The 17,513-nt window shown below is 35.8% G+C and overlaps 1 protein-coding gene and 1 long non-coding RNA gene across 2 annotated transcripts; both read left to right on the top strand.

Moving 5' to 3' along the window:
• The first annotated feature begins 2,265 nt into the window (after nucleotides 1–2,265).
• On the top strand, nucleotides 2,266–6,955 carry LOC130012209 (uncharacterized). The gene is made up of 2 exons (XR_008787586.1): nucleotides 2,266–2,334; nucleotides 2,534–6,955. It is a non-coding gene; the product is annotated as an uncharacterized LOC130012209 (long non-coding RNA).
• A 228-nt stretch (nucleotides 6,956–7,183) lies between these two features.
• LOC130012910 (zinc finger protein 883-like) lies at nucleotides 7,184–15,481 on the top strand. Its single transcript, XM_056101043.1, has 2 exons — nucleotides 7,184–7,322; nucleotides 13,248–15,481. Exons 1-2 carry the CDS (start codon nucleotides 7,213–7,215, stop codon nucleotides 15,169–15,171), a joined length of 2,034 nt encoding a protein of 677 aa, XP_055957018.1. The 5' UTR covers nucleotides 7,184–7,212; the 3' UTR covers nucleotides 15,172–15,481.
• The last annotated feature ends 2,032 nt before the right edge of the window (nucleotides 15,482–17,513 follow it).

The following is a 17,513-nucleotide window of genomic DNA, read 5'->3' as shown; positions in this document are numbered from 1 at the left end:
AATACCAGAAGCACCACCCAAGGAAGACCATCAGCGCCACCAACACCAATAAACAGTGAAATCGCCTTTGTATATAAATCTAATGTATTGTATGTATTTTTAATAAAACTAGGAAATATCACGAACTAATTTTTCATCATCCTAGGTCAGTGCTTATGTGGAGACTTAACCTCTCCCCCAAATTCTTAAACCTAACCCGAATCCACCACTGATCCTCTGGAAAACATCGGAAAAACCTAACCCTAACCCACCGCAGGTCCTCTGGAAAAGACTGAAAAAACCTAACCCTAACCCTAACTCCCCGCAAACAGAGGACCAGGCTCTGGGTTACCTATTTAGGAGGTTTTCCGGCATTTAGTGTGTTTCCGGTATTTAGTGTTTTTCCGGTGTTTTCCGGAATTCAGTATAACATGGTGTTTTCCAGTGTTTTCCAGTTGTTTTTCGGTGTTTTCCGGTATATAGTACTGTCGTTGAGATAGTTCCTTAGGATTTTCCGTGGTAGTTTCTCCATGTCAGTGGTGAAGGACGGAAAGCCTCTAGTAGTTTGAATGGCCCTGTTAAACATTTAAAATGAGAGTATTTTGGTCAACACAAGGTACGATTTTATGGATACACAATTACTGAGTTTGATACTATGCGACGTTTGGACGAGGATACACTCGTCTTTATCAAGCAAATGATACAAATATGTGAATATATTTTGGTCAACACGAGTTGAAAGATGTTGTTTATTACAAATTTCACATTCAGTACTTTAGTCCTGTTTAGGTTTTAAATTTCTAGCGTTCTAGGAACGATGAGGAGGCCAAGGTGACTAAGTGGGTAATGTGCTGTATATATTTTTATATACAACTTTTAAACTGTAAATATCCTGTGAAATTATTCTTGTAGAATGAAAATAGAATTATGTATTTTGTATATTGTGTCAATAAATATATCTAGAAGAAAAAAATAATAAAAGAAGCTGGCTCGTTAGCCACATCTTACCCACATGACATAAGGTATATATGAATTTGTAATCAAAAGAAATAAAGATATGTATAGATGAACCATTATTATTCCTGTAATTGGTTCGACTGTAGACTATGACGACAGTATTAGTAGCATCTGAAGGACCTGGTGAAACCCGTAGGGAGATACCTCAAGCTATAAATAAACTGTTGTCAGGGGAGATACTTCAAGCTATAAATAAACTGTTGTCACTGGAAATACCTCAAGCTATAAATAAACTGTTTTCACTGAGGGAGGATCCATTTTCAGAATGTATTTTTAAATAGGGTTACTGTCCATTTATCATACATATTGAGGCCTAATTAAATTCTTAATTATTTTCTGTCAACTCCTTTTTCCGCTGTTTAATTGCAGAGTCTTTTGTACGCTGACACACCTCAATGTTCCCAAAACCGCCTAACCATTTGATCAAGAAATAACACCCACTCCGTCAGTCAAGCTAGCACACAATAAGCTGGCAGTCAACACATACTAGGTCATTTCGAGACTAACATATGGTTCAATTTTATTTCAATAATTCGCTTGCACCTAGGGGTCTTGGGGGGGGGGGGTGTATGGCTAAATGGTGAGCATGTACGCGCTGTATCATAAGGCCTGTCATTGAGTCAACTGGCGTGGTTTCGAATCCCGGTTGTGCGTGACGAGGAGTAGTGTTGCCTGTCCAACCTCATGGGTTTCCTCCCTCTGCTAAACATCCCTATGAGCAACCGAATTATTGAAATAAAATTAAACCATATGTTAGTCCCTAAATGACCGAGTCTGTATTGAGTGGATGTTAAACCCCATCTCTCTCTCTCCCTAGTGGGGGGAAAGCACAATCGGCCACATGAACTCAAAACTGCCCTCATGTGAGTAGGGTTTTGTGACCGAGATTGCACATCCAACACAACGGTCAATAAAGGTTCCGATTTAATAATTGACCGACTCCGGGAATGAGAGGTAAAATATTTCAGACCAAAGTCGCAGGACAAAGGCAATAAACCACCAAACACCAACGCTTTCAATCCCGGACCATTGTTCGTCCCATACTTGTCAGTCCTACCCGCTTGTAACTGCTCATTTGTAAAGAATTTCCTACCAGTAGGATAAAACAGACCTGTAGTATATTTTTCATTAGCGAATAGTTGATAATTTTACCTTTTTTGCCAACAAAATACAGACATGTGACTTTGCATACGAACATGAATTATTCGTGTTGGGTTGATCCGTGTCTATAATAATAATACAACCTTCAAATAAGATACACCGGAAGTTATTAGATAAACTGTTGATGTTGTTTTGTCGTGCCGTGAATCGGTGACACAAAAGTAAATATTCAGCATGGTAAGATCAGATTTTATTGTATGAAATCATCCCTTAAAAGTGCAATTTACTCCAAGGTAACTAGCTAGAGGTATCGTTCATAAGTAATGTTCCTCAACCAGAATTCTCTGCACGAAGCTTCCGACAGAATTTTATGCGGACTAATGTCCTTTATATGTTACAGGAAACTAATTATGTTATACATTTTTATATATTATAGGAAACTCGCGATGTTAAAAGATTTCACACGCAAAATAAAGTAATTGAGGTAAAAGAAAAAAGTAATGTAGATGAATTTTGTCATTTTGAAGAAGAAAAAACTGAAGATATTGAAACTTGCTATCAGTATAATTTGTGTAAAGAAGAATTTAAGTCAGAATCTGATTTAGAAAAACACAATGAAGTACATGTTAATGTAGATGATATAGATGAATATTGTCATGTTAAAGAAGAGATGACTGAAGATATTGATCCAATTTATCAGTGCAATTTATGTGATGAAGAATTTAAATCTGACACTGATTTAGAGAAACACTGTGAAGTACATCATAAATTAGAGTTCAGTTCTTGTAATAGTAGTGAGTTGAAAGCATGTAGCGATGTTTGTAGTAAATCAATCATCACAAATGATGTTCTACAGCAACACATTACAGTTCATACTGGGGCAAAACCTTATAAATGTGATGTTTGTGATAAATCATTTTACCGTAATAACACTCTACAAAAACATATTAGAATTCATACTGGTGAAAAACCTTTTATATGTATTGTTTGTGGTAAATCATTTTACAATATTAGTGCTCTACACCAACACATTAGAAGTCATAGTGGAGATAAACCTTATGAATGTGATGTTTGTGGAAAATCATTTTCTAGACGTGCAGATCAACAGCGTCACACAAGAAAACATACGGGTGAAAAACCTTATAAGTGTGATGTTTGTAGTAAATCATTCACTGAAAATGGTAATCTACAGTCACACATTAGAAGCCATAGTGGTGAAAAACCTTATCAGTGTGATGTTTGTGATAAATTATTCACACGGTCTGGAACCCTAAACAAGCACATAAAAATTCATACTGAAGAAAAACCCTAAAAATGTGATGTTTGTAGTAAATCATTTTCTGAATATGGTAATCTACAAAAGAACTCATTCTGAGGAAATACCATATAAATGTGATGTTTGTAGTAAATCATTCACTGAAAGACATACTCTACAGAACCACAGGAGAAGGGGGGTTGGATGGCCGATTGGTTAGCATGTGCGCGCTGCGCCGTATCATAGGGTCTGTCATTGAGTCAACTGGCGGGGTTTCGATTCCCCGTTTGTACGTGACAAGGAGTAGGGTCCCCTGTCCAACCTCGTGGATTTTCTCCGGGTCCTCCGGTTTCCTCCCACTGCTAAAGAACCCTACGCCCAAGCAAAATTATTGAAATAAAATGTGTTAGTCCCGAAATGACATAGTTTGTGTCGAGTGGACGTTAAACCCCATTTTCTCTCTCTCTCACCACAGGAGATAACCCTTATAAATGTGATGTTTGTAGTAAATCATTCATCAGAAATTGTAATCTACAGAGACACTTTAGAATTCATACAGTAGGGTGACCCACCATAAATAAATATCTCCAAATATCTCGACAATTACGCCACAATATTTATATACATACCAGGCCTTAAATCAGTTTCACACAATTATAGTCACTAAATAAACGATCATGTTGTACTTAATAAGCTATGACCATTTAATGATCTATAAATAATAGACTGAAACTGGTTCCAAGTTTCGTCCATAACATCCAGACACTTTTGAGTAAAAGATAGGTTGCAGTGTACCGACCATTCTACGTCTGATTGACAGGTCGGGATAATCAAGACGCCCTTTTTACGAAACATAACAGAAAGCTGGAACAAGAAATTGAATTTAGAAAAATTCACGTTAGCTAGCTCAACAATTGTTTTAAGAAGCTTGTAAAAGTAAAATGAAACTACTGCTAGTATCATGTTCCTGCTAACAAAAGTGATTCAGAGATATTATTTGTACTAAACCAAAAGATGCCGCTCTCAACGGTACAGTTAATGATGTAGCAAATTAAAAAATAAAACGAACGGAATTTCCAAATCTGCTGTAATAACCAAGAAGCTTAATTTTACTGCTATTCAAAATCGTCAACAATAAAATTTTTACGGCTGTAATAGTTGATAGATTTGTAGAGAATTGCACGTGCCATGGCTATTTATAGTATCATACTGTCAGAAAGTTGGTCTCGACACGGCTAATGTGCACACTTCAGTGGTAGTCTCGAACTATCAGCGGTGGACTGTATTTCTGTAGAGTGCATGGGTCACCCTACATACAGGAGAAAAACCATATCTAAGAATTTTAACCTACAATTTAATGCGATAACTCATGGAGAAAAAACCTTTCAAATGTGTCAGTTATAGTAAATCATTTGCTCATCGAAACCACACCACATGACTCGATGTCAGTGGTGAAGGACGGAGAGTCTTGCAAGGAATTGTATCTAGTAGTTGAAATGAAATGAAATGAAATGGGGTTTAACGTCCTACTCTTCTGCACCTAACCTGGGCTAATTGAAGACGGGCATACGCCATACAGTGTGCTATGAGGGAAATTTTGCCCGGGCAGCGCCGCTACGGCCTACTCTTATATCGAATTCCAACTGCCAAGGGATCTTTTACGTGCACGCCAATGTGTACATGATACCTCGGTTTTTCGTCCCATCCGAACGACTAGGCAGTGGTGAAGGACGGAGAGTCTTGCAAGGAATTGTATCTAGTAGGTCATGAAAAACATTGGCATACACATACAAGAGAGAGAGAAACATATGGTTTAATTTTATACCAATAATTCTCTTGCGCTTAGGGGTCTTTAGCAGTGGGAGGAAACCAGAGGACCTGGTGAAAACCCACAAGGGCGGACAGGCGTCCCTATTTCTTGTCACATACAACCGGGAATTCAAAACCACACCGGTTGACTCAGTGACAGGCCTTATGATACAGTGCATACTTGCTAACCATTCGGCCATCCATCCACTCTCCCCACCCCCACACGTACAAGAACCCTAGACTGTGACCTCAATCTGAATAAGATACAGATCTATATTTCGTTTCGTTTTTTATACTTTCAATGGCCTACATTATATGAAGACCTGACAAGTTATAGTAGAAGGTCACGTCAGGGGTCATACGAGTGGTTTTTGACCCTATGACATAAGACATTAACCCCTTAACTGCGTAGTTTTCAAAACGTTAACTACCCCCTATTGCGTAATTAATTTGACGATAAACGTCATTTTGGACCTTTTCGTTCCTGAATACAAAATTTGGTAGTCTGAAACCAAATTAAAACTAACGGTAAATAGAGTTGTCTTCCTTCAATTAGATTTCCTCGACCAGGCGTAATATAACGTCTTAAACATGCTGCGATCGTGTTCGAAGAATAGGTTGGGGAAAATACCTCCAGGACGTTATATTACGTCCTACACACGGTAAGTGGCAGTTGTCTGGGACATTATATAACGCCCTACGCAGTTAACGGATTAATTAATCAATCAGTGTTGACGTTTCTAGTGGTCTACCCACAAGACCGTGCATCACACGCTAAGAACTCACCGTAACAGACTGTTACATACCTTATTCCTCACATCAACCAGAATGCGGGTTATATAACAACTCTTCTAGACAAGGAAAACGCAATTTTGAATTATTAAAAACGAAATGTAATAGGATCTGTGTTTTAATGAGATTAACGCGGCCTGGAACGTTTCCGAGAATTTATCATGACCAACTCTAAACGACCAATAGTAAATGATATTACGGACAGGTTGATTTAATTAAGATCATTTACATATTAAAGCTGCAAGTTCATCCCGATTTTCCGGCGTGGTACTCCCTTGTCAGTGATGCAGGACGGAGGGGCTGACAAGGAAAGCTGTCTAGTCGTTCGGATGGGACGAAAAACCGAGGTCCCGTGTACACATTGGCGTGCACGTAAAAGATCCCTTGGCAGTTGGAATTCGATATAAGAGTAGGTCGTAGTGCCGCTGTCAGGGCAAAATTTCCCTCATAGCACACTGTATGGCATATGCCCGTCTTCATTAGCCCAGGTTAGGAGCAGAACAGTAGGACGTTAAACTCCATTTCATTTCATTTTTGTTAAAGAATAATCCTATTAATCCTATAATTCACTATTGCCAGTTGAGAAATTGGCAAAAATATAATTTTCAACTTTAAATTCAAACGTTTGAAGATAGCTATTCCATGGGGGGAATAGAAAAACAAGGGAGGTAATTGTGTTATTATTTCCGGGGTCAAAGGATTTTTAAGATGGAGAATAATACCTATAATCGTATAATAGTGAGTTGACAACCTATTGAGCAAAAGACACAGAAATAATTATGTTTTGACTTTCTCAGAAAATATGAAATTATCGCTTTAAGGAATAGATATGTAATCACATGAAATATATATATATATATGAACCTGTAATCGCATGAAATAAAGATATATATGAACCTGTAATCACATGAAATATAGATATATATGAACCTGTAATCGGATGAAATATAGATGTATATGAACCTGTAATCACATGAAATAAAGATATATATGAACCTGTAATCACATGAAATATAGATATATATGAACCTGTAATCGCATGAAATAAAGATATATATGAACCTGTAATCACATGAAATAAAGATATATATGAACCTGTAATCACATGAAATATAAAGATATATATATATATATATATATATGTTTATGAACAAGCCTGGAAATAAGGCACCTGTCACTGACAATGTTAGGCACAAAACCTCTGGTGCCTGTTATTTTGTCTGGCACTGATTTGTCTTTTCTATTGATATTATTAATACATGTCTGGCACTAAGTTGAAAATGTCAGGTACTATTTCATTAGTGTCTGACATTTTGTCAGGTACATCTAAAACTGTTTTTTCCAGGCTTGTTTATGAACCATTATTGGTGTAATTGGTTTGATGGGCAGTAGACCCTACTCCTTGTCAGGTAAAAGTTAGGGATTGAAACCACACCCCTTGGCCCTTAAAACAAGCTGTATGTTAGTCTCAAAATACTTATTTCATTCCTTTTATCCTTAAAGTCTCTCCATTTACATCTTAATCTTTGTATTCTTTGGGGGATACCTCAAGCTATAAATAAACTGTATCGGGCCGAAACTTCATGGAAAATGGCCCCTGATTGTACGAAAAATTGTGTTTTTAGCTTGTGGACCCTATAGAGGTCACAATTTTTATCTGATTTTGTTGAAATTCAAAATGTAAGTTTATAACCCAAAGATCTTGGTTACTTTTGATATTCACGCATATCGGACCGTAAATTCTTGAATTATGGCGACAACGACAGCTGTCTAGTCCTTCGGATGAGACGAAAAACCGAGGTCCCGTGTAAACATTGGAATGCACGTAAAAGATCCTTGGCAGTTGGAATTCGATATAAGAGTAGGCGATAGTGCCGCTGCCCGGGCAAAATTTCCCTCATAGCACACTGTATGGCGTATGCCCGTCTTCATTAGCCCAGTATAGGAGCAGAACAGTAGGACGTTAAACCCCATTTCATTTCATTTTGAATTATAAATAGACAAATTAATAAATGGAAATGACCATAATATATTTCTTCCGAGCGCTCCCAATGTATATAAGTACTACTATATAGAAGACTATATTTAAATAATAGTCGTCCTACCGACAACTTGTTAGCTTGGTTAGCAACCGTACCTTGAAATATTCGTAGTTAAAGTGATTAATTCACGTAGTCACGTGATATCAACAAGCAATCACGTGACATTCACAACATAATCATGATAGCATAAAATCATCTTGTTTTAAAGATGTTACAAGCATTAATAAAGAAATTGAGTTTGCCACTTGGAACTAAAGGCATCCAATCGTAACTAAAAAGAAACACATCAGTATATCTAAACGTTTTTAGCTACGTTCTCGTAGCTAGAATTATTCGTGTTGGGTTGATCCGTGTCTATAATAATAATACAACCTTCAAATAAGATACACCGGAAGTGATTTTAGATTAACTGTTTATGTTGTTTTGTCGTGAATCAGTGACACAGAAGTAAATAATCGACATGGTAAGATACGATTTTATTGTATGAAATTACTTTTTTAAAGTGTAATCTACTCCAAGGTGTCCAGAGATATCACCATTTAACTTAGCTACGAGAACGTAGCTAAAAACGTTGAGATATACTGAATTGTTTTTAGCTACGATTGGATGCCTTTAGTTCCAAGTGGCAAACTCAATTTCTTTATTAATGCATGTAACATCTTTAAAATAGATAAGTTTATGATATTATGATTAATTAAACTTACAGAGGCCAATGTAGTGACACAACTGTCGCCTAACTCCAAATATTCGCGTTTAAATTAATGAAGCGTTGTTTTTGTCTGACATTTCACCGCCATCAAAATCCATTCATAGTTACTGTGCTTTCGATTGTCCTTTTGAATGGCTGTTATAAAAGCCTTATAAAAACGACGATTTGTACCCGTTTCAGGTAGGATTATATGCTTAATTGTATTATTTGGGTGTTGTAGAAATATTATAAATAACAATAATCAATCGTTGTTTTGATTAAAACTATTGTCAACTTTGTTTAAAAATGCCAGGTGTGAATCGCTCCCGCAGCTGCAACGTTATAGGTCATGGCCTCAGTTCTTAACTCATAACGGAGGGTTGAGAGATTAAGTAAGGTTTGTTATCTACATTTAACTTAGTTCAGCTCTGAACGTAGGTCTCATTACACTCGGCCTCTACATTCAGGAACTCTCCTATTGAATCCTTGTCGAAATTCCAATGGCTTCCCAGTCAATTTTAATTAGTTACAAAACTTGTAACGTTAAAGAAGCTAAATCGCTAATATTTTGGACCTAGAAATTGGCACAAATGGGTCGCAACACATATAATAATGTAATATGAATTTATATAAACTGTTTTACATTCAATCATGTCCGTTTTACTGTGAATTGTCATCAGTTATGTTCGGCGAAATACGCCAGAAGTCTCAACCGCAAGTCAGTTTCTAGCGTATGGTTATTCCAGTCAACACCGATATTATTTATTGCGCATGCTTTCCAAATAAGAATATGATATCACAGTTTGACATGACTTGTGGAATATGTCTAGCCTCATTCTTTGAGCACCTTGTTACAAAGAATGCCAGTCAAGTCGTCCACAAGCAAAGTCGTCCACACGAAAAATCTGGTTAAGTCGTCCACACCCGTTGGTGGAGTCGTCCACACGACTTAGTAAAATTTCTGGATATAGTAATACGTTGGTGGAGTCGTCCACACGACTTTTGGGACACATAATGTATTTTTAATTAGTATAGTTTTTCTGCGTGGTCACCCTTTCTCCACACGACTTTCGGAACTACTATCATAACGCCAATTAACAAACAATACAAGTATACTTCATTGCAAAAACATCGGTGAACAACAAACTAACAAAAATACCCAACTAAAATCATAATGCCAATCTAACATGAAAAGAAAGATCATACAATAATCCAACAATAACATCGGCGTTTTGAGTACGAGTAAATTGTGTACGAGTCTTATTCTTAGTTGTGGACGACATCACCAATAGTTGAGTACGAGTAAATTGTGTACGAGTCTTATTCTTAGTTGTGGACGACATCACCAATAGTTGTGGACGACATCACCAATGCCTTGTGGACGACTCCACCAATGGGTGTGGACGACTTCACTGTGGAAGACTTTGCTTGTGGACGACTTCACTGGCACCCGTTGCAAATGGCACTGAAACGCATTATGGTAGGCCTACACGATTCATGTACCAATGGTAAAATGTTTATTTTGTCTTAAATTTTATGATTACAACAAAAATTATGAAAAAAGGCCGGTACTATTTCAGTAACATACTATTTCAGTAAGGACCTCTACCAGTTCCTGTGATCGTAGAGATTTGAAATTTTCAGGGGGTGTTCACAGGGACTAGCCAGGGCTCTATAAAAGTTGAGTGTGCCTCGCACACACTTGAAAATGTGCCTGCAGGGTCATACTGAAACACAGGGATATAGCCATGATTTGGTGAGTGGTGTATAAATATATCTGGCGAGCGGGGCGAGGCAAAAAATGTTTTGGGAGGGGGACGTGGTCTTTTATGAAAATTAAACCCTTCTTGGTGTATTTTTAGAGCATCTGCTGCCTTTTGTATTTTGTTCAGTGCAAATCAAATTTCCATTTATATATTCAAATTTTACCAAATTCACTTAATTTTCATCAATGATACAGGGATCTAAAAACTTTTTGACACCACCCAACCGAGCATAAAATTGTTCGCCCCACTCTGTTTCTCTGGATAGTTGAGGACCTTTCGGTATTTGTTGTTTTGTTGGGGTTTTTTTTTCAAATATTACGTGTTGTACGTGTCTCACGAATATTATTATTATTACGGTGGAATGAGAATCAGGTCAGGCAGAAACTGAGAAAGCTCTCATCGTCCTCCTAGTCTTACTCTCGGGCCGTAGCAAATCCACGGTCAACACAGGTAAGAAATAAAATAAGAAACATCATGAAAATTTGCAGGCAAATGTTGGACAATTACGACATTCAAACCTGTAACATTGGAGTGCCGTAAATTTGTCTGGGTGACCTATTTACGGCAAATAAACAAATATAAAGACCGTAGAATAATTGTAAAATGAATATACCTAGGCCTACACATCTTCTAAGTATAAATAAACAAAATACCAATACATCTTTCTTTAAACTAATTTGGGATGATAGGGTCTACTACGGCACACAAAAATAAATTATGCCGTGACAGACATGGTTTGCGTACGTCGGCTTTTACCATGGCTTTGCCGTTTAATTGCCGTGGTAAATTTCGATTTTTTCTTTGTGCTGGTCGGCAAAAAATAGTGCCGGGCGCAGGCGCTGCCCGGCGTGGCTACATCTTTAAAAATGTGCCTGCAAAAATTTTTTTTAAAGCAAATGTGCCTGCGCTCACCGTGCGCATGTGCGCGGAAATATCGATGCCTGAGCCATGACCTCACACCAAATTTCAGCCGAATCGGCTATAACTTTTTATTTTACCGTAGTTTAGCTTCTATATAGAGATAAGTTTATCCGATTTTGACGCCATTTTGTTTGTTGACTATTTAGGCTGGAATGACGTCATATGTGGATTGTGGGTTAGGGTAAGGGCTAGGACCTGTAGATTTCGTCATGGTCTCAAGATGTAGACAGGGATAGCCTTAGCCTTAACCTTAACCCTGGGCCAAGCCTAACCCTTACCCTAACCCTTAATCCACATAAGACGTCATAAAATGGGCAGGACCGTCTCCGATCTAGCGTTCGCCTTATGTGTGTCATGTCGGAACCCGTCTTAGTGTCTTGTTATTATTTGTGTCTAAATAACCAACAAACAAAATGGCATCAAAATCGGATAAACTTTCTCTCGTTATAAGCTAAACTACGGTAAAATAAAAAGTTATTGACCGATTCGGCTGAAATTTGGTGTGAGGTCATGGCTAGGTCCGATGAACACTTTTGTACCTCTACCAGTTCCCGTGGTCGTAGGCACTCGAAATTTTCAGAGGATGTTAAGGGGGACTAGCAATGACCACACACCAAATTTCAGCCCAATCGATCGATAACTTTTTATTTTACCGACCTTTTAATTTCTAACGAGAGAGAACTTCATACGTTTGACGCCATTTGCTTTGTTTACCATTTAGACTCGAATAACAGGACACTAAGACGGTAACCGACCCACTGCACTAGCCGCCTAACACTGAAATAGTACCAAAAGGCCACCGCTTCTCAATATTTACAGAAAACTAATGATTTTATAACTTTTATATATTACAGGAAACTAATGATGTTATAACTTTTATATATTACAGTAAACTAATGATATTATAACTGTTAAATATTAAAGGAGACTAATGATGTTATAACTTTTATATATTAAAGGAAACTAATGATGTTATAACTTTTATATATTACAGGAAACTAATGATGTTATAACTTTTATATATTACAGCAAACTAATGATGTTATAACTTTATATATTACAGCAAACTAATGATGTTATAATTTTTATATATTACAGGAAACTAATCATGCTATAACTTTTATATATTAAAGGAAACTACCGTAATGATGTTAGAACTTTTATATATTACAGGAAACTAATGGTGTTATAGCATTTCATCAGTGTACAACTTTTATATATTACAGGAAACTAATGATGTTATAACTTTTATATATTACAGGAAACTAATGATTTTATAACTTTATATATTACAGGGAACTAATGATGTTATAACTTTTATATATTACAGTAAACTAATGATATTATAACTGTTAAATATTAAAGGAGACTAATGATGTTATAACTTTTATATATTACAGGAAACTTATGATGTTATAACTTTTATATATTACAGTAAACTAATGATATTATAACTGTTAGATATTAAAGGAGATTAATGATGTTATAACTTTTATATATTACAGGAAACTAATGATATTATAACTTTATATATTACATGGAACTAATGGTGTTATAACTTTTATATATTACAGGAAACTAATGCTGTTATAACTTTTTTATATTACAGGAAACTAATGATGTTATAACTTTTATATATTACAGGAAACTAATGATGTTATAACTTTTATATATTACAGGAAACTAATGATGTTAAAACATTTATTTATTACAGGAAACTAATGATGTTATAACTTTTATATATTACAGGAAACTAATGATATTATAACTTTTATATATTACAGGAAACTAATGATATTATAACTTTTATATATTACAGGAAACTAATGATGTTATAACTTTTATATATTACAGGAAACTAATGATGTTAAAACATTTTATACGATTGGTGATTTAGAACAGCAAAATAAAGTAAATGTGGAAAAGGGAAACTGTAATGTAGATGAATATTGTCATGTTAAAGATGAGAAAACTGATGATGTAGATGAATATTGTCATGTTTATTTTAAAGAAGAGGAAACTGAAGATGTAGATGAATATTTTTATGTTAAAGAAGAGAAAACAGATGATGTAGATGAATATTGTCATGTTAAAGAAGAGAAAACTGATGAAGTAGATGAATGTCTTGATGAAGAAGTGAAAACTGAAGATATTGAACCAGTTCATCAGTGTAATTTATGTGATGAGGAATTTAAATCCGACATTGATTTAGAGAAACATTGTGAAGTACATCATAAATTAGAGTTCAGTTCTAGTGAGTTGAAAGCATGTAGGGATGTTTGTAGTAAATCAGTCATCCCATTTTACAATGATAGCACTCTACAACAACACATTAGGGGTCATGCTGAAGATAAACCTTATGAATGTGATGTTTGTGGAAAATCATTTTCTAGATGTTCAGATCAACAGCGTCACACAAGAAAACATACTGGAAAAAAACCTTGTAAATGCGATGTTTGCGATAAATCATTTTACGATAATAGCTCTCTACAACAACACATTAGAAGTCATAGTGGAGATAAACCTTATGAATGTGATGTTTGTGGAAAATCATTTTCTAGACGTTCAGATCAACAGCGTCACACAAGAAAACATACGGGTGACAAGCCATATAAATGTGATGTTTGTAGTAAATCATTCACTGAAAGAGATACTCTACGGAGGCACACAAAAACTCATAGTAGTGAAAAACCTTATCAGTGTGATGTTTGTAGTAAATCATTTGCTGTAAGAGGTTATCTACAGAAACACATTAAAATTCATTCTGGTGAAAAACCTTATCATTGTGAAGTTTGTAGTAAATCATTTGCTTATAGTAATAGTCTACAGTTTCATATGAGAAGTCATACAGGCGAAAAACTTTATAAATGTGATGTTTGTAATAAATCATTTACTGAAAGAGGTACTCTACGAAAGCACACAAAAACTCATAGTCATGAAAAACCTTATCAGTGTGATGTTTGTACTAAATCATTTGCTTATAGTAATAGTCTACAGTTTCATAGGAGAAGTCATACTGGTGAAAAACCATATGAATGTGATGTTTGTAGTAAATCATTCACACAGACTAGTAGCCTACGGCAACACATGAGAATTCATAGTGGTGAAAAACCTTATAGATGTGATGTTTGTAATAAATCATTTACTAAAAGAGGTACTCTACGGAATCACGGAAGAACTCATAGTGGTGAAAAACCTTATCAGTGTGATGTTTGTAGTAAATCCTTCGCTTCTAGTAGTAGTCTATGTTTACATTCCAGAACGCATACAGGTGAAAAACCTTATAAGTGTGATGTTTGTAGTAAATCATTCACACTGCCTGGAAACCTACAGAGACACATGAGAATTCATACTGGCGAGAAGCCATATAAATGTGATGTTTGTGATAAATCATTCAGACAACATGGAAACCTACACAAGCACATGAAAACTCATACTATACAAAAACCTTATAAATGTGATGTTTGTAGTAAATCATTTTCTGAATATAGTCTTCTACAGGAGCACAAAAGAATTCATTCTGGAGAAATACCATATAAATGTGAAGTTTGCAGTAAATCATTTAATAGGAAATCAAGTCTACAGAGGCACATGAGAATTCATACCGGTGAAAAACCGTATACATGTGATGTTTGTGGTAAATCATTCACTGAAATATGTACTCTACGGAAACACATGAGAATTCATACAGGCGAAAAGCGTTATAAATGTGATGTTTGTAGTAAATCATTCACTGAAAGACGTACTTTACAGAGACACATTTATAAGAATTCATACAGGAAAAAAAACTTTTACATGTGATGTTTGTGGAAAATCATTTACTGAAAGACATACTTTACAGAGACGCATAAGAATTCCTACAGAAGAAAAACCTTTTTCATGCGATATTTGTAGTAAATCATGTGGAACCCTACAAACTCACATGAACACCCATACTAGTGAAAAACTATATGAATGTGATGTTTGTAGTAAATCATTTACTTATCGCGCTAGTTTAAGGTCCCACATGAGAATTCATACTGGTGAAAAACCTTTTATATGTGATCTTTGTAGTAGATCATTTAGTCATAGTAGTACCCTACAGTCACACATCAGAACTCATACAGGATATAAACCCTATCAATGTGATGTTTGTGGTATATCATTCACACAACATGGAAACCTACACAAGCACATAAAAATTCATAGTGGACAGAAGCCATATAAATGTGATGTTTGTAGTAAATCATTTGCTGAAAATCGTACTCTACAGATTCATATGAGAATTCATACTTGAGGAAAAACCATTTGCTCATTGTAGTAGTCATACAGTCATTATTATTATTATTATTATCATCTCTATCTCTATTTACATCTAAATCATTGTATTCCTGGGGAGATACCTCAAGCTATAAATAAACTGGGGAGATACCTCAAGCTATAAATAAACTGTTGTCAGGGGAGATACCTCAAGCTATAAATAAACTGTTATCAGGGGAGATACCTCAAGCTATAAACAAACTGGGGAGATACCTCAAGCTATAAATAAACTGGGGAGATACCTCAAGCTATAAATAAACTGGGGAGATACCTCAAGCTATAAATAAACTGTTGTCAGGGGAGATACATCAAGCTATAAATAAACTGTTGTCAGAAGCCATGGTTGTCACCTAATTTCACTGAGGAAGGATCCATTTTTCAGAATGTATTTAACATTACTTACTGTCCATTTACCATACATATTGGCCTCGGTAAATTCCTAATTATTTTCTGTCAACCACTTTTGTATGTTGACACGCCTCTATGTTTCCAAAACCATCCAATTTTTCCTAGTAAGTCTGGGCGTCTATAATTTCCATTTGTACCAAATTTGCCATAACCACCCGATAATAGATCTAGCCTTATTTCCAGCATCACCAGAGATAATTGTCATACTGATCATCAGTGAATATTTGCTAGGCCGCGACATTCACTGATAAGGATGACATCGATGCGACTTAATGAGCCAGAAATATTAACTTTTTTCCTCCGACATATTAAATTCAAAAACATTTTTTTTAATGTATTAGAAAAAAAAATAAAGACGTATGACTTATTTGTAGGTAAAAATTATTTCCTGTTTAGTGTAAATGAGTATTAAAATGAGTAAAAGACTCCATTATGCCCGAATCAGTAAGGTCTTATGTAAACAATGCACGCACCATTGAGCCAATGATTGATGTGATATCAGCATACCTGGATGTTTCAAATTAGTCAATAAGAAATGTCATTTTGTTGACTTTTAGATACACATTTGTCCCAATGATTGATGCCGCGTGATGTGACATCATAAGTTAAAAGCAGTCATCTTTTACATTAGGAGAATTCTACGATAGATTTTTAGCAGTACGAAACAACTGTCAACACTACTTTCTTTATGGGGAGCCACGGTGGCTAGGTGGGTAAGACACTGGCTCACTAGCCTGGAGGTCGGATGTTCGATCCCTGCATTGGCCGAGAAAGTTCATCGGTATTTTCCTACATGGTTTCCCCTTGTCAGTGGAGCAGACCGGAGGGCCTGACAAGGACAGCTGTCTAGTCCTTCGGAGGAAACGAAAAACTGAGGTCCTGTGTATACATTTGAATGCACGTAAAAGACCCCTTGGCAGTTAGAATTCGATATAAGAGTAGTTGATAGTGCCGCTGCCCAGGCTAATTTTCCCTCATAGCATACTGTATGGTGTATGCCCGTCATCGTTAGCCCAGTATAGGTGCAGAACAGTAGGACGTTAAACCCCATTTAATTTAATTTTTAAAGATACATTATGAAAGATTCAGATAAAGAACTAGCCATTCTTGCTATAATAGTTTGAAAATAGATAATATAAAATGAATAATTTGAAAATTTCATTCAAATTACTCTATTGCGAATGAAGATATTAACCTTTGAAGGTTTGAAAATGAATAATCTGTTGCAAACAGATATTAGCCTTTGAAGGTTTGATAAGACGTGTGCAATAATTTCAACCAATCCTCCATTTGTAGCTTAAATGAAAATATGGCTGAACTGTTCTAACATATATAATATCGGAGAAATGAAATGAAATGAAATGGGGTTTAACGTCTTACTGTTCTGCTCCTATGCTGGGCTAATGAAGACGGGCATACGCCATACACAGTGTGCT

The sequence above is a fragment of the Patella vulgata genome, chromosome 1 (assembly GCF_932274485.2).
Source record: "Patella vulgata chromosome 1, xgPatVulg1.2, whole genome shotgun sequence".
NCBI lineage: Eukaryota > Metazoa > Mollusca > Gastropoda > Patellidae > Patella > Patella vulgata.
This window is presented reverse-complemented; position numbering and strand designations above follow the sequence as displayed.

Excerpts from the sequence above, each read along its gene's own strand:
- LOC130012910 (XM_056101043.1), top strand. The coding sequence starts at position 7,213 with ATGTCTGGCACTAAGTTGAAAATGTCAGGTACTATTTCATTAGTGTCT. Across the intron at positions 7,323-13,247 it reads GTTTATGAACCATTATTGGT|TTATACGATTGGTGATTTAG; the intron begins GTAATTGGTTTG and ends TGTTAAAACATT.